Below are 25,233 nucleotides of genomic sequence, written 5' to 3' on the forward strand. Positions count from 1 at the left end.
CTGCAGTGAGCCATGATGGTGCCACTGCACTTCAGCCTGGGTGACAGAGCGAGACCCTGTCTCAAAGAAAAACATTTTTTTTTTACATCACCCAATACAATATGCACGTGTACAACTGACCCAAACATTTTGCAAAACATTAGTCACTGTTACTACACAAGATACATTCTGAAATTATTTCCTAATCCCTGCTTGTGAAAGAGCTGGTTGCAACCCACAAAGATTGATTTCATGACTCATTTATAGGTCTCAGCCCACAGTTTGGAAACAGGACACCAATGTCGACATTTTATCAAACAATATGTCTCTTTCAATTTTACTTATTGTGTCTTTAATGCCATTTAACTGCCTACATATCACATCCTATGTAGTGGAGAAAATCTGGCCCCTGTGATAGACAATGAGAGACAGTTACTGTTCTAGACTCTGTGGAAAAAAATAGTAAGGAAAATTCACCTCAGCTTCATGCTTCTACCGCCAGCGTCTGGGACTGATAAACTGGAGGGTTTCTGCACGGTAACCTTTGCTCTATGGTAGAATTTTTGAGAGAGTGAGGCAGACTTTTTTTTTTCAGCTCTTTCTTTGCATATACCTTCAAAGTTCTTTTAGTTTTAATTTTTGTTTCCTTCTTTTTGCATCATCTCCTTTCTCTGACTCCTCACAAAGAGATATTCAGATTGACAAAACAAAGACTTAAATTACTTACAATCTGGCCAGGCACGGTGGTTCATGCCTTGTAATCCCAGCACTTTGGGAAGCCAAGGCAGGAGGATCACTTGAGCCCAGGAGTTTCTTTTCTTTTTTTCTTTTTTCTTTTTTTTTTGAGACGGAGTCTCACTCTGTCACCCAGGCTGGAGTGCAGTGGCATGACCTTGGCTCCTGCAACCTCCACCTCCCAGGCTCAAGCGATTCTCTTGCCAGAGTAGCTGGGATTATAGGCACACCACCACACCCGGCTAATTTTTGTATTTTTAGTAGAGATGGGGTTTTGCCATGTTGGCCAGGCTGCTCTCGAACTCCTGACCTCAGGTGATCTGCCCACCTCAGCCTCCCAAAGTGCTGTGATTACAGGCATGAGCCATCACGCCTGGTCAAACCAGGAGTTTCAAACCACCATGGGCAACATAGGGTGACCCCATCTCTAAAAAAAAATAAATAATAAGCGGGCATGGTGGTGTATGACTGTAGTCCCAGCTACTTGGGAGGCTGAAGTGGGAGGCTTCCTTGAGCCTGGGATGTTATGGCTGCAGTGAACCATGATCACGCCTCTGCACTCCAGCCTGGGCCACAGAGCAAGACCCTGTCTCTAAAAAATATGCATATATATAATAAAAAAATTACTTAAGATCTGTATCCTCCTTTAGTTGATATTCTCTCAGCTAACAACCCCCAGGCCAGCTGTAGTCCCAGATATTCGGGAGGCTGAGGCAGGAGGATTATTGAGCCCAGGAGGTTGAGGCTGCAGTGAGCCATGATGGTGCCACTGCACTTCAGCCTGGGTGACAGAGTGAGACCTTGTCTCAAAAAAAAAAATTTTTTTTTACATCACCCAGTACAATATGCACATGTACAACTGACCCAAACATTTTGCAAAACAGTCACTCTTACTACATGAGATACATTCTGAAATTTTTTCCTAACAAGGGACAGCAGGACAAATTGAGAGCAAAGGATGCAAGAACACACAAGAGAAGGTAAGTAGAAGAAAGGAGCAGGGGCAGCATCGTATGGGCCAGCGCTGGTTGAATTCGCTGGCTATTCCTTCCCGTGAGGGCTTTCTGCTAGGCTGGCAAAGGCTGGTGAGAAAGCCGGCTCTGCGCTCTGCCCTGTGCTGGCCACTTTCACCTGGTGCTTTGTACCCTGCGGCAGCCCTGGGCTCAGGGCAGGTGGGAGGGATTGTACTTTCCTTTCACTTTCTCAGGACGCCAAACCTGACACCTGGGGCCAGAACTACACTTCCCACCAAGCAGCGAGGCAGGAGGAAGAAGGGGGCACTGAGGGCTGAAAAGGAAAACCAGAAGAAAGAGAAAACATTACCTGCTGACCAGCAGAGGTGAGAGAGCCGGACAGGTAAGTGACAGGTGAACCAGGAAGGCAAAGGTTGCGGGATGCCGGCGGGAGGACATCATCGGGGTGGACGCTGCCTGTGTCTCCCGGCAAGGCTTGTAAGCTAAATGAAAGGGGGCTTTTGTGGAAACCCTGAGGACTCCGGAGGGTGAGGGGAGACATGGAAGTAAAGTCTCAGCTCAAGTTACAGTGATAAGACCAAGACACCGGAAGTGGAATGGCTGTCTTTAGTTGAAAAGTCAGACAGGAAAAAAGTGCTTTGCTTGTGTCTGTTGTCTGCTGGATCATCTACCCATATTGATTTCAGAGAGGTCCAAGAGAGGTATGGGATCCTTCTTCATCGCCTTAAAGCCCTGGGTTTTTGCATGCAGATTGGACACTTGAGTGCATTTTACCTTGTGTGATGAGACAGACTGTCCTTGTCTATGACTTTAGAGAAAACCAGGGTAAAACAGAGAAGTGAAGAAGGATGTCACAAGGCAGGGGCAATTTGCAGCACATCAGATGTGATCATTAAGTGGGATCAGGTTTCAGTTACTTTTAGAGCTATTGGATGAGGAGTCCGAACACACTCTCATGAAGAACAGTTAAAGAAGATGGAGATATTCTCCTCGGGGGGATATTCTTGCTGCTTCAAATATCTGATGGGCTGTCATGTGGAACAGGAATGTGATGTGTCTTGGCAGAGTAAGGATAGCACTGAGCTAGACAGATGGAAACCTCATGGAGGGAGGTGTCAGTCCCACAGAAGTGAGAACTGCCCGGTGTAAAATGGAAATTTTTCAGGAGGTAGTCAGTTCCTTGTGATCAGAGATATTGAAGCATAGGTGGACATTTAAGCCAGGGATGCTGATGGTGGGAGTAAAGTTTCAGGTAGGTAACTTGGTCAATTGGTGTTTTCCAAGCCTGGCTCGTCATCAGAATCACCTGGGGAAGAGACAGCATGAGAGAGAGGAGGGGAGGGGAGGGGAGAGAGAGAGGTTTTTAGTTTTGTGTTTTTGTTTGTTTGTTTGTTTGTGTTTTGAAATGGAGTTTCGCTCTTGTTGCCCAGGCTGGACTGCAATGGTGCGATCTTGGCTCACTGCAACCTCTGCCCTCTGGGTTCAAGCCATTCTCCTGCCTTAGCCTCCCCTGTAGCTGGGATTACAGGTGCATGCCACCACACCCGGCTAATTTTTTGTATTTTTAGTAGAGATTGGGTTTCACCATGTTGGCCAGGCTGATCTTGAACTCCTGACCTCAAGTGATCCACCTGCCTCAGCCTCCCAAATTGCTGGGATTACAGGTGTGAGCCACTGCACCTGGCCTATTTCTTATGATTTTAATAAAGATGCGCTGGGGGTTGGGGGGGCGGTGGGGAGTCTCATTATGTTGACCAGACTACTTTCAACCTCCTGGTATCAAGTGATCCTTCTGCCTCAGCCTCCCAAAGTGCTGGGATTACAGGCATGAGCGACTGCGCCTGGCACAGTAAACGTATTTTAAAGTTAAAAACACAAAACACAAAACCTGGCCTGGTGCAGTTTTGAGATCATACCACTGCACTCCAACCTGAGTGACAGAGCAAGACTCTGTCTCAAAAAAAAAAAAAAAAAGAATACTAAGAAATAATTTTTAAAAGAACAAGGTAAAATTAGTTTAGCAAGTCTGGGATGAGCTCCAAAAATATATTTTTTTCAATGATATTCCCAGATAATTCTGACCATCAGTTAGTTTGTGAAACACTGTCATTAGAAACCTTTATTTTCCAACCAGACACTGTGGCTCATGCCTGTAATCTCATCACTTTGGGAGGCTGAGGTGGGCAGATCGCCTGAGGTCAGATGACTGGAGTTCATAACCAGCCTGCTCAACATCATGAAACCCCGTATCGACTAAAAATGCAAAAATTAGCTGGGCCCGGTGGCAGGCGCCTGTAATCCCAGCTACTTGGGAGGCTGAGGCAAGAGAATCGCTTGAATCAGGGAGGCCGAGGTTGCAGTGAGCCAAGATCACACCATTGCACTCCAGTCTGGGCAAGAAGAATGAAACTCTGTCTCAAAAAAAAAAAAAGAAGGAAATATATATTTTTCAATGATACTCGCAGATAATTCTGATAATCAGTTAGTTTGTGAAACACTGTCATTAGAAACCTTAATTTTCCGGCAGTGCGTGGTGGCTCAGGCCTGTAATCCCGGCACTTTGGGAGGCTGAGGTGGGTAAATCACTTGAGGTCAGGCATTCGAGACTAGCCTGACCAACATGGTGAAACCCTGTCTCTACTAAAAATACAAAAATCAGCTGGGTGTGGTGGTGCAGGTCTATAGTCCCAGCTACTCAGGAGGCTGAGGCAGGAGAATCATTTGAACTGGAAGGCAGAGGTCGCAGTGGGCTGAGATCATGCCATTTCACTCCAGCCTGGGTGACAGAGCAAGACTCTGTCTCAAAAAAAAGGAAAAAGGAAAAAAAAAACCTTTGGTAAAACATGCCATAACCAGCCTTTGGTAAATTATGCCATAACATTATAGCCATGATTTTAATTTTGAATATTCTCAAAATCCTAATTTCCTGGTTGAAAAAATTAGGCTCCAAACAAGACAAAAAGGCCATGTCACTCTTCTCCAAGTTGACTTACCAATCACCGCTTATCAGTCCTTGTTGCTGGCTGCCTGGATGGTCAGCATTTTTGTTTTTGGTTTGTTTTTTGAGATGGAGTTTCACTCTTGTTGCCCAGGCTGGAGTGCAATGGCGTGATCTCAGCTCACTGCAACCTCTGTCTCCTGGGTTCAAGGGATTTTCCTGCCTCAGCCTCCCAAGTAGCTAGAATTACAGGCATGAGCCACCACACCCAGGCGGTTTAATATTTTTAGTAAAGACGGGGTTTCTCCATGTTGGTCAGGCTTGTCTCAAACTCCCAACCTCAGGTGATCCATCCACCTCAGCCTCCCAAAGCACTGGGATTACAGGCATGAGCCACCGTGCCTGGCCTGGATGGTCAGCCTTATAGCAGTTGGGAGTCTTTCTCCCCAGGTAAAATTGACACTGGTGGGATGTCCAATGGCAGGTGAGTCACTGCTGTAGGCATTTCCTCAGCCATCCTCCTGCTTTCCAGGCACTCTGATGGAGCATGTGGCACCTCATCTCTAGGCCTAGGATATATCACTGCTTTTATCTGATGGTGTTGACCGTCCACTGGACCCACCAGAGAATGGCAGTAGAAACTCTTTATTCCAAGAGCACCCCTAAAGTAAGATCAACACATGTAAGGCAGATGTCCGCTTATGGGGGCAACTCCTCTATGCCTAACTAGCATGATTAGCATCATCCTCTCACAAGGATGTAGTGCTGTGAAGGTAATGACCTCCCTCCGTCTTGTCTTGTACTGGATCCCCAGTTCCTGGTGCTGAATTCCATCCTTTCTACCTAGCTCTGTTCTAGGTGGCAAGAACCATGCACTTCTCCGGCTCAGCCAGGGCAGCAGATGAGAACTTTGACTATCTGTTCAAGATTATCCTCATTGGGGATTCCAATGTGGGGAAGACGTGTGTGGTGCAGCATTTCAAGTCTGGAGTCTACACGGAGACACAGCAGAACACGATTGGAGTGGACTTTACCGTGCGCTCCCTTGATATTGATGGCAAGAAAGTGAAGGTCAGAGGGCACTGGGACGGGACTGATTCCACCTTTTTTGTTTTTTTTTTTTTTGAGACAGAGTCTTGCTCTATTGCCCAGGCTGGAGTGCAGTGGTGCAATCTTGGCTCACTGCAAGCTCTACCTCCCAGGTTCACGCTATTTTCCTGTCTCAGCCTCCCAAGTAGCTGGGAGTACAGGTGCCCAACACCACGCCTGGCTAATTTTTTTTTTTTTTTTTTTTGATATTTTTAGTAGAGACAGGGTTTCACCGTGTTAGCCAGGATGGTCTGGATCTCCTGACCTCGTGATCTGCCCGCCTTGGCCTTCCAAAGTGCTGGGATTATAGGTGTGAGCCACCGCGCCCAGCCAGTTCCACCTTTTTTAGCCAGAATTCCCAACAACAAAGCACATGTCTGAGCGATAAAATATTTCAATACAAAACATGAAATCATACAAATAGTGGAAGAAAACATGGGAGTATTTATTTTTCTCATCATGGAATGGGAAAATCAGGCTTTAAATGAGACACGAATCCAGAAGCCAATAAAAAAATATTGCTGAATCTAACTATGAAGCTCAAATTTATACATTTCTCTAACTATATAAAGGTCAAATTGGCTTTTATTTATTTATTTTTTTGGCGGGGGGAGGGGATAGACAGGGCTTTTTGTTTTTTTGAGGCAGAGTCTCACTCCATCACCCAGGCTGGAGTCCAGGAGCGCAATTTCAGCTCACTGCAATCTCTGCCTCCTGGGCTCAAGCAATTCTCATGCCTCAGCATTCCAAGTAGCTGGATTTACAGGTGCACACCACCACGCCTGGCTAAGTTTTGTATTTTTAGTAGAGATAGGGTTTCACTATGCTGGCCAGACTGGTCTCAAGGTCCTAACCTCAAGTGATCCACCTGCCTCTACCTCCCAAAGTGCTGGGATTACAGGTGTGAGCTACCACACCCAGCCTGAGACAGGGTCTTGTTCTGTCACCCAGGCTACAGTCCAGTGGCATGATCACAGCTCACTCCAGCCTCCATCTCCCTGGCTCAAGCGATCCTCTCACCTCAGCCTCCTGAATAGCTGGGACCACAGGTGCACCCCACCATGCCCAACTCATCTTTTAAATTTGTTGTAGAGACGGGATTTTCCTGTGTTGCCCAGGCCAGTCTCAAACTCCAGGGCTCAAATCCTCCCACTTCACCCTCCCAAAGTGCTGGGATTACAGGCATGAGCCACCATGCCTGGCCTTAAAAGGTCAAATGTTCTAGCGGCCAGGCAAGGTGGCTCACACTTGTAATCCTAGCACTTTGGGAGGCCGAGGCAGATGGATCACTTGAGGTCAGGAGTTCAAGACCAGCCTGGCCAACATGTTGAAACCCTGTCTCTACTAAAAATACAAAAATTAGCCAGGCGTGGTGGCTGGCGCCTATAGTCCCAGCTACTCAGGAGGCTGAGGCACAAGAATGTCTCAAACCTGGGAGGCAGAGGTTACAGTGAGCCGAGATCATACCATTGCACTCCAGCCTAGGCGACAGAGTCTCAAAAAAAAAAGAGGTCAAATTTTCTATGTACTCAAAAATGCCATAAACTGCCAGGCACGGTGGCTCATGCCTGTAATCCCAGCACTTTTGGAGGCTGAGGCAGGAAGATTACCCAAGGTCAGGAGTTCAAGACCAGCCTGGCCAACGTGGTGAAAACCTGTCTCTACTAAAAATACAAAAAATTAACTGGGCGTGGTGGCACACGCCTGTAATCCCAGCTGCTCGGGAGGCTTGAGGCATGAAAATTACTTGAACCCAGGAGACAGAGGTTGCAGTGAGCCAACATCACACCATTGCACTCCAGCCTGGGAGTCAGCAAGACTCTGTCTCAAAAATATAAAATAATAAATAAAAATTTTAAAAATTTAAAAATACCTCAAAGAAATCAACAGAAAGGGCTAGATGAAGCAAGTAACAAAATCTCATTAATTATTAAATCTGGATGATAGGTGTATGAGGGGTTTTTTAAATTTTTTTTGAGACAGGGTCTCACTCTGTTGCCCAGATGGAGGGCAGTGGCGCATGATCTCAGCTCACTACAGCCTCAACCTCCTGTGCTCAAGGGATCCTCCTGCGTCAGTCTCCCAAGTAGCTGGGACTACAGGCATGCGCCGCCATGCCCAGCTAATTTTTGTATGTTTCGTAGAGATGGGGTTTCACCATATTGCCAGACTGGTCTCAAACTCCTGAGCTTAAGCAATCCGCCACCTCAGCCTCCCAAAGTGCTGGGATCATAGGCATGAGCCACTGCACCCAGCCTCATTTTTCTATTATCTCTAGCTTTGGTGTATGGTTTGCAAACTTTCTCTAAAAAATAAATTTTATATAAATAGTGTGAGAATATGAAGAAATTGTTACCCTCAGACACTGTGAGAGGCTGTGTGAATTGGTGCTGCTGCTTGGGTGGCTAATTTGGGAGGCATTATTGTGAGGACATTCCAGACATGAACAGCTTGAGTGTTCCTTTAAAATCAAAACAGTTCGGCCAATATTATCACCTTTGCCAGTGTTCAGATCCATGCGCAGGCTCAAAAGATGAGTCCCCAAATCTGGACCACGTGATGAATCAGGTGAAAAGGCAAAGAACACAAGACCCCAGGATAAAATAGGTCCGCCTCTCGGACAGCAGCATCCCTTCAATCAGGGCTGTCCAAGCTTCTGGTTTCCCTGGGCCATGTTGGAAGAAGAATTATCTTGGACCACACATAAATTACACTAACACTAATGATACCTGATGAGCTAAAAAAAAAAAAAAAATTGCAAAAAGATCTCATAATATTTTAAGAAAGTTTAAAAATTTGTGTTGGGCCACATTCCAAGCTGTCCTGGGCCAAATGTGTCCCGCGGGTTGCAGAATGGACAAGTTTGTCTTAGATGGTAGTTCCCCAGCCAAGGAGGATACCCAAGTCATCCAGTGAAAAATTGAAAGAATAGATTCCTGCATCCTACTCCAGATCTACTGGGTCTGAATATCTAGAAGTGAGACCCAGAAAACTGTGTTTTTAAGACGATGTAGGTGAAGGAGTTCCCATTACCTGTGGGAACCCCTGATTTGGACTCCCCTTCCTGTCCTTCTCCAGATGCAGGTGTGGGACACAGCTGGCCAGGAGCGCTTTCGCACCATCACCCAAAGCTACTACCGCAGTGCCCACGCGGCCATCATCGCCTATGACCTCACCCGGCGGTCCACGTTTGAGTCCGTCCCTCACTGGATTCATGAGATAGAGAAATATGGAGCTGCAAATTTGGTCATTATGCTGATTGGTATGGCATTTTTGAAGTTTTTAACTTTGGTTTACTCTCCTCTGAGGATGCTCAGCTTTCTGCGTGTTTCTGATGGCAGTGGAAAATGAAATCTTAAATGTGCAAGTGATGGATAGGGCCCCAGAAAGTGCCTTTAAACTGGATCCCACCATGCCCAGTCCCTTTTTTTTTTTTAATTTTTGTAAAGATGGGGTTTTGCCTTATTGCCCAGGCTGGTCTTGAACTCCCAGGCTCAAGTGATCCTCCTGCCTGGCCCTCCCAAAGTGCTGGGATTACGGCATAAGCCACTGTGCCTGGCCCTTTGTTTTTATTTTTGACAATCTCTACTGCAGAGTGAACAGGTGAATTTTGTTTTTTACTTGTTTATGGGAATCTAGTAGGTATATATATATTTATTGGGTACAAGTGGGTTTGTTTGTTTGTTTGTTTTTGAGACGGAGTCTTGCTCTGTCACCCAGTCTCGAGTGCAGTGGCGCGATCTCAGCTCATTGCAAGCTCCGCCTCCCAGGTTCATGCCATTCTCCTGCCTCAGCCTCCCGAGTAGCTGGGACTACAGGTGCCTGCCACCACGCCCGGCTAATTTTTTTGTACTTTTAGTAGAGATGGGGTTTCACCATGTTAGCCAGGATGGTCTCGATCTCCTGACCTTGTGATCCCCCCACCTCGGCCTCCCAAAGTGCTGGGATTACAGGCGTGAGCCACCACTCCCGGCCACAAGTGGATTTTTAAAAAGAAAAAAGAAGAGTCAATTTATAAGTGTTTACCAATAATGTACATTAAAATACATAAACGGCCGGGCACGGTGGCTCAAGCCTGTAATCCCAGCACTTTGGGAGGCCGAGACGGGCGGATCATGAGGTCAGGAGATCGAGACCATCCTGGCTAACACGGTGAAACCCCGTCTCTACTAAAAAATACAAAAAACTAGCCAGGCGAAGTGGCGGGTGCCTGTAGTCCCAGCTACTTGGGAGGCTGAGGCAGGAGAATGGCATGAACCCGAGAGGAGGAGCTTGCAGTGAGCTGAGATCCGGCCACTGCACTCCAGTCTGGGTGACAGAGCAAGACTCCGTCTCAAAAAAAAAAAAAAAAAAAAAATACATAAACTAGGTGGGGCGCGGTGGCTCATGCCTGTAATCCCAGCACTTTGGAGGGCAAGGCAGGTAAATTGCTTGAGCCCAGGAGATCGAGACCAGCCTGAGCAACATGGCAAAACCTCATCTCTACAAAAAATTAAAAAAATTAGCTGAGTGTGGTGGTGTGCACCTGCAGTCCCAGCTACTCAGGAGGCTGAGGAGGGAGGATTGCTTGAGCCCAGCAGGCAGAGGTTGCAGTGAGCTGATTATACCATTGCACTCCGTATGGGTATCCAGTTTTCCCAGCACCATCTATTGAAGAGACTGTCCTTTCTCCAACATGTGTTCTTAGCACCTTTGTTGAAAGTGACTTTATTGTAGATATATGGATTTATTTCTGGATTCTGTATTCTGTTCCATTGGTCTATGTGTCTGTTTTTATCAGTACCACACTGTTTTGGTTACTATAGTTCTATAGTATAATTTGAAGTCAGGCAATGTGATTTCTCGAGGTTGGTTCTTTTTGCTCAGGATATCTTTGGCTATTCTGAGTCTTTCATGGTTCCATATAAATTTTAGGATAATCTTTTCTATTTCTGTGATGAATGTCTTTGGGCCAGGTGTGGTGGTTCATGCCTGTAATCCCAGCACTTTGGGAAGCTGAGGCAGGAGGATAGCTTGAGACCATCCTGGTCAACATAGTGAGACCTCATCTCTACAAAAACTAAAACAAAATAAAATAGTGAGATGTGGTGGGAGGTTGGGGTGGGGGGATCACTTGAGCCCAGGAATTTGAGGCTGCAGGGAGCTGTGATCACACCACTGCACTCCAGCCTGGGTGAGAAAGCAAAACCTGGTCTCTTAAAAAAATAAATAAATAAATAATAAAAGGAAACAGTTATGTTGTAGTAGAGCAAAGATGGGAGAGCTGTGCCATGGCATACAAAGGGCCAGAGTGGACAGGCAGGTGCAGCCCATGCCCTCCAGGGGCAGAAGGAAACTCAGCAATAGTGACTCCTAGAGAAGGGCAGAATAGCACGCATCTCACTTGTGAATGAAGCAGTTCTAAGCTACATGCGGTTTCCCCAGGAATGTGGACCAGATCTACCTTTTTATTAAGGTCATGCATCTCCAGGACACAATGGAGGCAGTTCTTCCTCTGGGCTGAAGGGAAAGCTGTCCAACCTCAGGTGCCTCCCTCTGTGCTACCTTCTCTCTTTTTGAGACGGAGTCTTGCTCTGTTGCCCAGGCTGGAGTACAGTGGCGTGACCTTGACTCACTGCAATCTCTGCCTCTCAGGTTCAAGCAATTCTCCTGCCTCAGCCTCCCGAGTAGCTGGGATTACAGGCTCCCACCACCACCCTCAGCTAATGTTTGTATTTTTAGTAGAGACAGGATTTCACCATGTTGGCCAGGCTGGTCTGGAACTCCTGACCTCAGGTGATCCACCCACCTCGGCCTCCCAAAGTGCTGGGATTACAGGCATGAGCCACCACACCTGGCCCCACTGTGCTATCTTTGAAGGCAGCTCCCTGTCTCCAGCCCACAAGCCCCCAGCTGCCTCTCCCCCAGCCAGCTCCATCTTTAACTAGTCAATCTGTGAAACAGATGCATCAGAGAAGGGTGACAGATGCCAGGATGTCGCAGGATTTCCAGGAGTCTCAGAATGTTTTCTTGGTATTTTTACCCTAGTCTGTCTTTCATAACAACCATCTCTGCCTCACTTCTTCCTCAGTTCTAGAAATACCCCCAAAGATGACCTGGAGTGTTGCAGTCTCCCAGTTGATAAGGTGTCCCTGTCAGAGGGCTGACACAGGGGCCTTCCTGTTTTCTGTATGTGGCCTCCCCGCCTGAATCCAGAAAAATTTATGTCATCCCTCACGGAAGTGTCCCTGCACATATTGCCTCATACAGGTGCTACTTTCTGTCTCAGAAGTTTATCCCCAGCTCCTTGAAGCCACTTCATCAGCACAGGAATGACCCCGGTGTCAGTGGTTGATTGCATGTTGATTTGTACAGCTCTTCCTCCTCTAGCTGGCCACAGGGGGCCCGGCTCCTCCTAATGGCCCCATGTAAAACCCTCAAAGGCCCCCATTTCCCTTAGAATAATGCACATATTCCTGAACATGGTTCATAAGGTACTTCAGATCCCAGCCCTGCTTTCTTCTGGGCATGGCTGGCTTCCCATCTTTCTCCCATCCCCACTCCATCGCAGCAAGGGCTTTAGGAGGTGACCTCATTTTTTATTTATTTATTTATTTATTTAAAAAAAATTTTTTTTTTGAGATAGGGTCTTGCTCTGTTGCCCAGGCTGGAGTGCAGTGGTGCAGTCTCGGCTCACTGCAACCTCTGCCACCAGCGTTCAAGTGATTCTCTTGCCTCAGCCTCCCAAGCAGCTGGGATTACAGGCACCTGCCACCATGCCTGGGTAATTTTTGTATTTTTAATAGAGGCAGAGTTTCACTGTGCTGGACAGACTGGTCTCAAACTCCTAACCTCAAGTGATCCATCCGCCTCGGCCTCCCAAAGTGCTGGGATTATAGTGAGCCGACCATTTTTTATAGGTTATCCTGGATGCTCTGTCTCATAACTTTCTTCAGCATCTGATAGTTGTCCCTCTAAGGATCTTAGCCAAACCTTCTGCTTAAAGTCCTGTTATATTTACAGGTCCACAGTCACTCAACAAAAACTCTCAGCAGGGTTTTTTTCAAATATTTCAGAGTTCAGAATTTGTCAGATTTTAGAAAAGTGTACTCTGTGTTACATAACACCCTCAGCAGGGTCTGGGCCAATGCCCCATGGCCAAATACATTACTATTTATGCAGTCAAATGTATAAATAGTCATACAGAACAGATTGAATAAAATCTTCAAGGCCGGGCGCAGTGGCTCACGCCTATAATCCCAGCACTTTGGGAGGCCGAGGTGGGCGTATCACTTGAGGTCAGGAGTTTGAGACCAGCCTGGCCAACATGGTGAAACCCTGTCTCTATTAAAAATACAAAAAAAATCAGCCAGGCATGGTGGTGAGTGCCTGTAGTCCCAGCTACTTGGGAGGCTGAGGCATGAGAATCGCTTGAACCCAAGAGGCGGAGGTTGCAGTGAGCCAAGAGCATGCCACTGCACTCCAGCCTGGGTGACAGAGGGAGATTCTGTCTCAAACAAATAAATAAATAAATAAATAAATAAAGAGTTGACTCAGTGGTATATGCTGTAGTCTCAGCTACTCCAGAGGCTGAGGTGGGCACATCACTTGAGGCTAGGAGTTCAAGGCTGAAGTGAACTATTATTGAGCCACTGTGCTCCAGCCTAGGTAACAGATGGAGACCCTATTTCTAAAAAAAAATAATAATAAAACAAAAAAAGTCAAAATGCACAGATGGCGCAGGATGCAGGGAGTAGATCAGATTCCTGGCTGCAGAGGTTCCTTTTCCCACCACATCCCTTCCTCCACCAGGGGCTCTCATTCCTTTCTTCTAGAAGCAGAGCTCAGCCCTGAGCTTCAGGCTCACCAGCTAAAAACACGCGCATGCTTCTCCTGAAGGTGCGCGCTATACGAGCTTCCTGTGGCTGCTGTAACCAGCTGCCACAAGCTGGGGGCTAAAAACAGCAGATGTGTTCTCCCACTGTTCTGGAGGCTACAAGTCTGAAATCGGTCCTGCGGGGCTGAAATGGAGGTGTTAGCAGGGCCGTGCCCCTCTGGAAGCTCTAGGGAAGACTCGGTCCCTCACCTCCTCTGGCTTCTGGTGCAATCTTTGGCTTTGTGTGCCTCTGCCTTCACATCACCTTCTCCTCCCTGTATGGGATCAAGGCTCCTTCTGCCTCCGCCTTGTAAGGACACTTGCGGTTGCATTCAGGGCCTGCCCAGCTAATCCAGAATAATCCCCCCATCTCAAGATCCTCAAATTAATCACACCTGCAAAGACCCTGTTAGCATTGACAGCTGCCTGAGGCTAGAGCCTGGTCTCCATGGGACCCCTTTCCCAGCCTACTATAGCACTCAAATGTGCTAATGTCTGCTGAAAACGGTCTTGGATTGAAACTTCTTTGGGGATCATTATGATCTAAGTCCAGCTTTGACACTGAGCAGGTTGATGACAGCGACTATGGGAAAGGATTTTCAAAATCGTTTTTGTTGGGACATATTAAGTATATAAAGAAAAGTACACATTGATTTATCTCAAAGGGAACAGCTGAGCAAACACCAGCTGGGTCAAGACAGAGAATATTGGCCGGGCGTGGTGGCTCATGCCTGTAGTCCTAGCACTTTGGGGGACCGAGGCGGGCAGATTGCCTGAGCTCAGGAGTTCGAAACCAGCCTGGGCAACACAGTGAAACCCTGTCTCTACTAAAATACAAAAAAGAAAAGAAAATTAGCCAGGCATAGCGGCGTGCACCCGTAATCCCAGCTACTTGGGAGGCTGAGGCAGGAGAATTGCTTGCACCTGGGAGGCGGACGGTGTGATGAGCCAAGATTGCACCACTGCACTCCAGCCTGGGTGACAGAGACTCAGTCTCTTAAAAAAAAAAAAAAAAGACAGAGAATATTGACTGCTTGTGGGCTCACACCTGTAACCCCAACACTTTGGGAGGCAGAGATGGGAGGATCTCTTGAGCCCAGGAGTTTGAGATCAGCCTGAGCAACACAGGAGACCTGATCTCTATAAAAAAATTGCAAATTAGCTGCGCATGATGGCATGTGCCTGTAGTCCCAGCTATGAGGGAGCCTGAATTGGGAGGACTGCTTTAGCCCAGGAGGTAGCGTCTGCAGTGAGCTGTGATCACGCCACTGCACTCCAGCCTGGGTGACACAGTGAGACCCTGTCTCAGAAAAAAAAAAAAAAAAAGAATATTGCCAGCCCACTCTCCACCCCCACCAGCTTTCACTTCATTACTCCCTACTCCCTCTGCCCCAAAGGCAAGTGCTTTTATGATAAATACTTTTTTGCTTTTTTCTTTTTTAATCATTTTAATACCTAAGCCCACATCCCTAAATACTGCAGTTTTGTTTTGTTTTGCTTTTTTTTTTTTTTTTTGAGATGGAGTTTCACTCCATTGTCCAGGCTGGAGTGCAGTGCCATGATCTCGGCTCACTGCAAACTCCGCCTCCCAGGTTCAAGCGATTCTCATGCCTCAGACTCCCAAGTAGCTGGGATTACAGGCAGGTGCCACCATGCCCAGCTGATTTTTGTATTTTTAGTACATACAGGTTTTACTATGTTGGCCAGGCTGGTCTTGAACTCCCAACCTCAAGTGATCCACCCATCTCAGCCTCCCAAAGTGCTGGGATTACAGGCATGATCCACCATGCCTCATCTTGTTTTGCTATTGTTTTATACGTTATATATAAACAAAATCATACCTTTTTGCCTAAGTTTCTTTCCCTCGATATTGTTTATGAGTTTCATCCATTGTTGCATGTGGCTGTAATCTATTCTTTTGTATAATTTGTATACTATTCCTTTGCAAGAACACCCTACAGAGTATTTCTGTGTTCTGTTGGCAATGGACATTTGAGTTGTTTCTAGTTTGGGGCAACTAGGAAAATAATGCTGCTCTGAGCATTCTGGTACATCTTTATTGATGCCGATGGGCACACAGCTCTGTTGGGTAATACCCAGAAGCAAAATTGCATGGTCATGCCGCTCTAGATAATCTCAAACCACTTGCAGAGTGGTCATTCTAGTCTGTACTCCCATCAGCAGCATGCGCGGGTTCCAGTTGTTCTACATCCTCACCAACATTTGGTGCTGTTAGTCCTTTTACTTCCATGCATCCTGAGAAGTGTGTCATGAGATCACTAGTGTTCTTCATTTGCACTTCCCTGTCTATTAATGAGACTGAACACCTTTCAGATGTGTGTTAGCTATTTGGATATCCTCTGTTGTGAAATACTTTTCAAGTCCAAGTCCCATTTTTCTGTTTGTTATCTTTTTCTTGTTAATTCCTCAGAGTAGCTTATATCTTCTGAAAATGAGTCTGTGTCAGTGTGGGTCCTCCAGGAAGCAGATGTTGGGACAGGATGAGATAGACATGCAAGAGATATATTGGGAGAAACAGCAGTGAGGGATAAAGAAGAAGGAGCAGGGCTGGGCACGGTGGCTCATGCCTGTAATCCCCTTGGGAGGAGCACTTTGGGAGGCCGAGGCAGGTGGATCACCTGAGGTCAGGAGTTCGAGACCAGCCTGTCTCGATGGTGAAACCTCGTCTCTACTAAAAATACAAAAAATAGCTGGGCGTGGTGGCGGGCGACTGTAATCCCAGCTGCTCAGGAGGCTGAGGCAGGAGAATCGCTTGAACCCAGGAGGCAGAGGTTGTGTGAGCTGAGATCGTACCCTTGCACTCCAGCCTGGGGGCAACAGAGCGAGACTCCATCTCAAAAAACAAACAAAAAAAAGAAGGAGCAGAAGGAGGCAGGGAGTCTTCTATGAGATGTAGACCTGCCCCTGGGAAGGAGAGAACGGAGGAAGGACAACTTTGTAGGTAGAAAGAGTCTTAGACTAAGCACAACTCGAAGAAAGTTTATTTTTCAGGCAATGGGGTGCTCAAAAGCCAAGGTTGCCTGATAGAGGAATCGAATCCTGCATCTTGCAGCATGGTTGTGCATGAGTGCCTGCACGGTACGGGGGATGGGGTGCTATCCCCCCAGGGCACTGCACTAGTCCTGCTGGGCTCTGTCACCTGCATTCCCTGCACTAGGCTCTCTTGAAGGAGGCCCCAGCCCTTGTCAGTTACATGTGTTGCAAACATCATCTTCCACCCTGTGGAGTCCCCTTTCCCTCTCTCTTCTTAAAAATACCTGAAGGAAGGAACATTTTGGTTTTTTTATGTTTTATTTTTTATAGATAGGGTCCAACTCTGTCACCCAGGCTGGAGTGCAATAGTGCCATCCTAGCTTACTGCAGCTTCGAACTCCTGGGCTGAAGCAATCCTCCTGCCTCAATCTTCCAAGTAGCTGGGACGACAGGAGCATTCCACCATGTCCAGTTAGGTTTTGTTTTTGTTTTTGTTTTTGTTTGAGACAGAGTCTCGAACTGTGACCCAGATATACTGTGACCCACTGTGTATAGTGGCCCAATCTTGTCTCACTGCAACCTCCACCTCCTGGGTTCAAGCGAGTCTCATGCCTCAGCCTCCCAAGTAGCTGGGATTATAGGCATGTGCCATTACACCCAGCTAATTTTTGTATTATGAGTAAAGATGGGGTTTCACCATGTTGGCCAAGCTGGTCTCAAACTCCGGTCTCAAACTCCTGGCCTCAAGTAATCCACCGGCCTCAGGCTCCCAAAGTGCTGAGATTAGAGATGTGAGGCACCACGCCCAGCCCCAGCTAGTTTTTTTTATGTTTTGTAGAGATGGGGCCTTGCTGTATTGCCCAGGCTGGTCTTGAATTCCTGGGCTCAAGTGATCCTCTTGCCTCAGCTTCCCAAACCACTGGGATTACAGGCATGAACTACTATACCCAGCCTTTTCCTCTCTTGGTGGTGTATTTTGGTGAACAGACACTCTTAATTTTAATATATTTCAATCTATTGATCTTTTCTTTTTTTTTTTTTTTTTTTTTTTTTTTTTTTTTTTTTGAGACGGAGTCTCGCTCTGTCGCCCAGGCTGGAGTGCAGTGGCCGGATCTCAGCTCACTGCAAGCTCCGCCTCCCGGGTTCACGCCATTCTCCTGCCTCAGCCTCCCGAGTAGCTGGGACTACAGGCGCCCGCCACCTCACCCGGCTAGTTTTTTTTGTATTTTTTAGTAGAGACGGGGTTTCACCGTGTTAGCCAGGATGGTCTCGATCTCCTGACCTCGTGATCCGCCCGTCTCGGCCTCCCAAAGTGCTGGGATTACAGGCTTGAGCCACCGCGCCCGGCCGATCTTTTCTTTAATAATGATTGCTTCCTGTGTCCTATTTAGGAAACTTTTTCTTAATTGAAATCATCAGGATTATATTACCTTTTAAAGTTTAATCGATTAATTATTATCATTACCCTGCCTTTAGATTTAGATCTGTGATCTACGTGTAATTGATTTTTTGTGTATGGTGAAAGGTATGGGTCAAAACTTTTTCATATAAAGATCTAATTGTCTTGGTACAGTTTACTAAAAAGGCAACCTTGGCCAGGCACAGTGGTTATTGCCTGTAATCCCAACACTTTGGGAGGCCGAGATGGGCTGATCACCTGAAGTCAGGAGTTCAAGACCAGCCTGGCCAACATGGTAAAACTCCATCTCTACTAGAAAAATACAAAAATTAGCTGGGTGTTGTGGTGGGTGCCTGTAATCCCAGCTACTTGGGAGGCGGAGGCAGGAGAATCACTTGAACCCAGGAGGTGGAGGTTGCAGTGAGCCGACATCGTGCCACTACACTCCAGCCTGGGCAACAGAGTGAGACTCTGTCTCAAAAAAAAAAAAAAAAAAAAAAAGGGCGACCTTTTCCACTGCTCTGTGGCACCATCTTTTTGTAGAGTACACATCATTTATACATGAGTTTGCTTCTGAGCTGTTTTTCCTCTCCATTGATCTTATTCATTCATGCTCTTGGGAGTGAAAATATCTTCAATATTACAATGGTTTATGACCCTCCAAAAGGCCATACACAGTACATCTGTGGTATTAAATTTTCATAGGCCAAGATCACTCCACTGAACTCCAGTCTGTGCAACAAAGTAAGACCCTGTCACTCACACACACACACACACACACACACACACAAATTTGCCATGTGTGATGGTGTGTGCCTGTAGTCCTAGCTATTTGAGAGGCTGATTGCTTGAGCCCAGAACATTAACGTTGCAGTGACCTATGACCATGCTACTGCACTCCAGCCCAGGTGACAGGACAAGACCCTGTCTCAAAAAAAAAATGAATAAAGGCCAGGCACAGTGGCTCACGCCTGTAATCCCAGCACTTTGGGAGGCTGAGGTGGATGGAACACTTGAGGTCAGGAGTTCAAGACCAGCCTGGCAAACATGGTGAAACCCTGTCTTTCCAAAAAATACAAAAATTAGCCAGGCATGGGGGTGCACACCTGTAATCCCAGTTACTCGAGAGGCTGAGGCAGGAGAATCGCTTGAATCTGGGAGGTGGAGGTTGCAGTGAGCCAAGATCGCACCACTGCACTCCATCCTGGGCTACAGAGCAAGGCTGTGCTCAAATTAATAAATAAATAAGGTGGATGGTTAAACAAATGTTGGTCCTTGGCTGGGTGTGGTGGCTCATGCCTGTAATCCCAACATGTAGGGAGGCCAAGGTGGGCAGATCAGCTGAGGTCAGGAGTTCAGGCCAGCCTTGAAACCCCGTCTCTACTAAAAATACAAAAATTAGCTGGGCATGGTGGTGCACTCCTGGAGTCCCAGCTACTCAAGAGATGGAGGCAGGAGAATCCAGCCTGGGCAACAGAGAGACTATGTTTGAAAAAACAAAAAACAAAAAACCACAAATGTTGGTCCATGCATACTATTGAATACTACTCAGCAGTGAAAACCATTAGTGGTATGCAGAAAACAAACTACTGATTTATACAACAACTTGAATGGATCTCAAAGGAATTAGCTGAGTGAAAAAAAAGATAATCTCAGGCCGGGCGCGGTGGCTCAAGCCTGTAATCCCAGCACTTTGGGAGGCCGAGACGGGCGGATCACGAGGTCAGGAGATCGAGACCACCCTGGCTAACACAGTGAAACCCCGTCTCTACTAAAAATACAAAAACTTAGCCGGGCGAGGTGGCGGGCACCTGTAGTCCCAGCTACTCGGGAGGCTGAGGCAGGAGAATGGCGTAAACCCGGGAGGCGGAGCTTGCAGTGAGCTGAGATCCGGCCACTGCACTCCAGCCTGGGTGACAGAGCGAGACTCCGTCTCAAAAAAAAAAAAAAAAGAAAAAAAGATAATCTCAAAAGGTTACGTATATGAATCCATTTATATAATATTCTAGAACTAGAAGAGATTAGTGGTTAGCAGGGGCGGAGGACCGGGGGTGGTGAGAGTTATAAAGGAATAACATGAAAGAGAGCTTTGTGAGAATGGAGCTGTTCAATGCTTTGACTGTGGTGGTGATTAAAGGAATCTACGCATGTGATCAAATTGTGTATAATTATAAACATACACACAAATAAGTGCGTGGGACATTGATTCATTTCATAACAAGAAGTCTTTTTATTTTTTATTTTTTAGAAAGAATTTTGTTCTTGTTGCCCAGGCTGGAGCGCAGTGGCACGATCTTAGTTCACTGCAACCTCCGCCTCCCAGGTTCAAGTGATTCTCCTGCCTCAGCCTCCTGAGTAGCTGGGATTACAGGCGCCCAGCACCACACCCAGCTAATTTTTTGTATTTTTAGTAGAGACAGGGTTTTTACCATGTTGGCCAGGCTGGTCTCGAATTCCTGACCTCAGGTGATCCACCCACCTTGGCCTCCCATAGTGCAGGGATTACAGGTGTGAGCCACCGTGCCTGGCCAAGAAATTTTTTTTTTTTTTTTTTTTTTTTTTTTTTTTGAGATGGCATTTCACTGTTGTCGCCCAGGCTGCAGTGCAATGGTACGATATCAGCTCACTGCAACCTCTGCCTCCTGGGTTCAGGTGATTCTCCTGCTTCAGCCTCCCAAGTAGCTGGGACTACGGGCATCCACCACCACACCAAAAAAAAATTTTGTATTTTTTTTTTTTTTTTTGAGACGGAGTCTCGCTCTGTCACCCAGGCTGGAGTGCAGTGGCCGGATCTCAGCTCACTGCAAGCTCCGCCTCCCAGGTTCATGCCATTCTCCTGACTCAGCCTCCCGAATAGCTGGGACTACAGGCGCCTGCCACCTCGCCCGGCTAGTTTTTTGTATTTTTTTAGTAGAGACAGGGTTTCACCGTGTTAGCCAGGATGGTCTCGATCTTCTGACCTCGTGATCCGCCCGTCTCGGCCTCCCAAAGTACTGGGATTACAGGCTTGAGCCACTGCGCCTGGCCTAATTTTGTATTTTTAGTAGAGATGGGGTTTCGCCATGTTGGTCAGGCTGGTCTTGAACTTCTGACCTCAGGTGATCCACCTGCCTCGGCTTCCCAAAGTGCAGGGATTACAGGCATGAGCCATCAAGCCTGGCCTCGTGACAAGAAATCTGATTAAAGTCTGTGGATAGCACCCATGTCAATTTCCTGATATTGATAATGTGCTATAGTTATACAAGATATTACCACTGGGGGAAACTGGGTGAAGAGTAAACTGGACCCCCCCTTTCTCTCTCTCTCTCTCTCTCTATATATATATATGTATAGAGATGAAGGGGTGGCCTGCCCCTCCACACCTGTGGGTGTTTCTCGTTAGGTGGAACGAGAGACTTGAGAAAAGAAATGAGACACACAGACAAGGTATAGAGAAAGAGAAAGTGGTCCCAGGGGACCAGTGCTCAGCTTACAGAGGACCCACGACGGCACCGGTCTCTGAGTTCCCTTAGTATTTATTGATAATTATCTTTACCATCTTAAAGATAAGGGAGTGGCAGGACAATAGGATCATTGTAGGGAGGAAATCGGCAGTAAGACATATGAACAAAAATCTCTGTGACATGAATAAGTTTAAAGGAAAATGCTGTGCCTTGAGATGCATATGCAAACATCTCCATAAACCTTTTAGCAGCATTTTTTCAGCCTATCACATGGGGAGAAACCTTGGACAATACCTAGCTTTCCTAGGCAGAGGTCCCTGCAACCTTTGGCCCTGTACGTGTCCCTGGATAGTTGAAATTAAGAGAATGGTGATGACTTTTAACCAGCAAGCTGCCTTCAGGCACTTGTTTAACAAAGACACATCCTGCACAGCCCAATCCATTAAACATTGAGTCACCGCAGCACATGTCTCTTGCAAGGACAAGGTTGGGGGTAGGGTCACAGATTAACAGCATCTCAAATACAGAACAAAATGGAGTCTCTTATGTCTACTTCTTTCTATATAGACACAGTAACAGGCTGATCTCTCTTTCTTTTCCCCACATAGATATGTGTGTATATATGTATATATGTGTAGATATGTGTGTGTATATATACATACATGAGTATATATACATATGTGTGTATATATGTGTGTATATATACACGTGTCTATAATATATACATATATAATGACTTCCCATATATCTATAATTGTTTCAAAATAAAAGGCTTAAACATGTTTTATGGAAGAAGGGGGAAGTAGGGGAAAAAAATCTCTACAGAGGCTCCTGTGGGGACAGTAATGAAAACCAGGTTGAGTAACACTAGTCTAGCTTGTCTTAATTACTACAGTTTTGTAATAAATCTTGATGTCTGGTAGAACAAATCCTGTGGGAAAGTAATTTTATCTTTAGATTCCTGCCTCAGGGAAACCAAGGCAAACTTTTATTGTATGTAAATTATAGCTTTCTCAGAAAGTCCTTTAGGCCAGGCGTGGTGGCTCATGCCTATAATCCCAGGCACTTTGGGAGGCCAAGGCGGGCAGATCACTGGATGCCAGGAGTTCAAGACCAGCCTGGCCAACATGGTGAAACCTTGTCTCTACTGAAAATACAAAAATTAGCCAGGCATGGTAGCACTGGCCTATAATCCCAGCTACTCGGGAGTCTGAGGCACAAGAATAGTTTGAACCTGGGAGGCAAAGGTAGCAGTGAGCCGAGACAGCACCACTGCACTCCAGCCTGAGTGACAGAGACTCCATCTCAAAAAAAAAAAGTCTTCCATTATGCACCTCCAATCCAGCGAATCCTGATCACAGTCTACTCAGCTAAATGAGCCCCGTCTCACACAACATCCAACACTCTGCTGTTTGAGGGGGGAAAAAAAGAGAGTAAAAAGAGGAGCAAGGGCTGGGCGCGGTGGCTTACACCTGTAATCCCAGCACTTTGGGAGGTCAAGGCAGGCGATCACCTGAGGTCAGGAGTTTGAGACCAGCCTGGCCAATATGGCGAAACCCCATCTCTACTAAAAATACAAAACTAGCCGGGCATGGTGGCAGGTGCCTGTAATTCCAGCTGCTTGGGAGGCTGAGGCAGGGGAATCGCTTGAACCCAGGAGATGGAGGTTGCAGTGAGCCAAGATTCCGCCATTGCACTCCAGCCTGGGCGACAAATTGTGCATAATTATACACAATTTGATCACATGCATAGATTCCTTTAATCACCACCACAGTCAAATTGCACTCCAGCCTGGGCGACAGCCTACACTCCACCTTGAGACAAGAGTGAAACTCCATCTCAAAAAAACAAAAGAAACAAACAAACAAAAAAGTGTGCCCTCAATTACCATTTGTGAATGAATGCATGCATGCCTATTGAAGAACTAAAATGTTATTTGTAAAGTTCATCTTGAAAGAAACCAGATTAAGTTATTCAATGGAATATCTGCTTATCTTTTTCCTTCCAGGAAATAAATGTGACCTCTGGGAAAAGCGGCACGTCCTGTTTGAAGATGCCTGCACACTGGCTGAGAAGTACGGCCTCCTGGCCGTTTTGGAGACATCGGCCAAGGAATCCAAGAACATAGACGAACTCTTCGTGCTCATGGCCAAGGAGCTGATCGCCCGCAACAGCCTGCACCTATATGGGGAGAGTGCCCTGAACAGCCTCCCACTGGACTCCAGCCCCGTTCTTATGGCCCAGGGTCCAAGTGAAAAGACCCACTGCACTTGCTAAGATGTTTGCAAAGCCAGTCACACCCACCAAAGAGGCAGCCTCTGAAACTAAAGGTAGCCAGGATACCGTAGTGTTGCCCCAGTGGCACTTTAGACCCCAGCGTGGACTTGCCGCTCACCCCTAATCCTCCCAGTCTGGATGGGTCACGCTTCTCCCTTGACTCACACCACAGGTCGTAGCTGCTGACTCTCAGGAAAACCAGCACCATTGTTTTCACTGACTCTTGACTCCGGAGAAAGCAGGACTTCAGGCCAGGAGAGGGAGGACGAATTGTACTCTTCTCCCCTTTCACTTTTCTGTCTCCCCAACGCTTCTGCTGCCTTCTACCGAATTTTGTTTCTTGCTTGAAGAAGAGCGTAGTGAAGGAGAGGAAGGAGGCAAAACAGCAAGAGAGAGAAGAGGCTGTTTGGAACATTCTGGAGCAGTTTGAAACAGCTCAGGCAGGGAGAATGGAACAAAAGCCCGCAATTAGAAACCAGAATGCTGCTATCATTTTGTTCCTGACATTCACACCTCAGGTCTTCACTTTGGGGAGCAAAGCCTTTTAGCAGAAATACCAGAAGTACCATCTTGCCAAATGGTCAGCAACTGTCTGATGGAGATGGAACTGGAATTCACTCTATTCTAGCAGGGCTGCCTTGGCCACCCACCTGGGATAGGGGAGACACCTGCAATGTTTTTTCTTTCTTTCTTTTCTTTTCTTTTTTTTTTTTTTTTTTTTTTTTTTTGAGACAGGGTCATACTCTGTCACCCAGGCTGGAGTGCAGTGGTGGGATCTTGGCTCACTGCAACCTCCGCATCCTGGGTTCAAGAGATTCTCCCACTTCAGTCTCCCAAGTGGCTGGGACTACAGGCACACGCCACCACACCTGGCTAATTTTTGTACTTGTTGTAGAGACGAGGTTTCACCATGTTGCTCGGGCTGATCTTGAACTCCTGAGCTCAAGTGATCTGCCCACATTAGCTTCCCAAAGTGCTGGGATTATAGGCATGAGCCACCACGCCTGATCTTCTTCTTCTTTTTTTTTTTTCTTTTGAGACTGAGTCTCACTCTGTCACCCAGGCTGGAATGCAGTGGTGCGATCTCGGCTCACTGCAACCTCAACCTCCACCTACTGGGTTCAAGTGAGTCTCCTGCCTCAGCCTCCCAAGTAGCTGGGACTATAGGCGCCCACCACCACGCCCAGGTAATTTTTTTTGTATTTTTAGTAGAGACTGGGTTTCACCATGTTGGCCAGGCTGGTCTTGAACTCCTGACCTCGTGATCCACCCATCTTGGCCTCCCAAAGTGCTGGGATTATGGGCATGAGCCACCATGCCCAGCCTTTTTTTTTTTTTTTTTTTTTTGAGACGGAGTTTCACTCTTGTTGCCCAGGCTGGAGTGCAATGATGCGATCTTGGCTCACTGCAACCTCCCCCTTCCAGATTCAAGCGATTCTCCTGCCTCAACTCCCTAGTATCTGGGATTACAGGCGCCCGCCACCACGCCTAGCTAATTTTTGTGTTTTTAGTAGAGATGGGGTTTCACCATGTTAGCCAGGCTGGTCTCG

At 46.8% G+C, this 25,233-nt stretch overlaps 1 protein-coding gene across 2 annotated transcripts; it reads left to right on the top strand.

Annotated features, from left to right (window-relative positions):
• Nucleotides 1–1,920: 1,920 nt before the first annotated feature.
• RAB19 (RAB19, member RAS oncogene family) lies at nucleotides 1,921–25,032 on the top strand. Of its 2 annotated transcripts, none has more exons than XM_077995221.1 (4): nucleotides 1,921–2,053; nucleotides 5,474–5,697; nucleotides 8,794–8,977; nucleotides 23,415–25,032. In XM_077995221.1, exons 2-4 carry the CDS (start codon nucleotides 5,497–5,499, stop codon nucleotides 23,681–23,683), a joined length of 654 nt encoding a protein of 217 aa, XP_077851347.1. In that variant the 5' UTR covers nucleotides 1,921–2,053; nucleotides 5,474–5,496; the 3' UTR covers nucleotides 23,684–25,032.
• Nucleotides 25,033–25,233: the final 201 nt, after the last annotated feature.

This window comes from Macaca mulatta, chromosome 3 (genome assembly GCF_049350105.2).
Source record: "Macaca mulatta isolate MMU2019108-1 chromosome 3, T2T-MMU8v2.0, whole genome shotgun sequence".
Taxonomy (NCBI): Eukaryota; Metazoa; Chordata; class Mammalia; order Primates; family Cercopithecidae; genus Macaca; species Macaca mulatta.

Coding starts and splice junctions, on each gene's coding strand:
- RAB19 (XM_077995221.1), top strand. CDS start 5,497: ATGCACTTCTCCGGCTCAGCCAGGGCAGCAGATGAGAACTTTGACTAT. Junction 5,698..8,793: donor TTGATGGCAAGAAAGTGAAG/GTCAGAGGGCAC, acceptor GTCCTTCTCCAG/ATGCAGGTGTGGGACACAGC. Junction 8,978..23,414: donor TTTGGTCATTATGCTGATTG/GTATGGCATTTT, acceptor TTTTCCTTCCAG/GAAATAAATGTGACCTCTGG.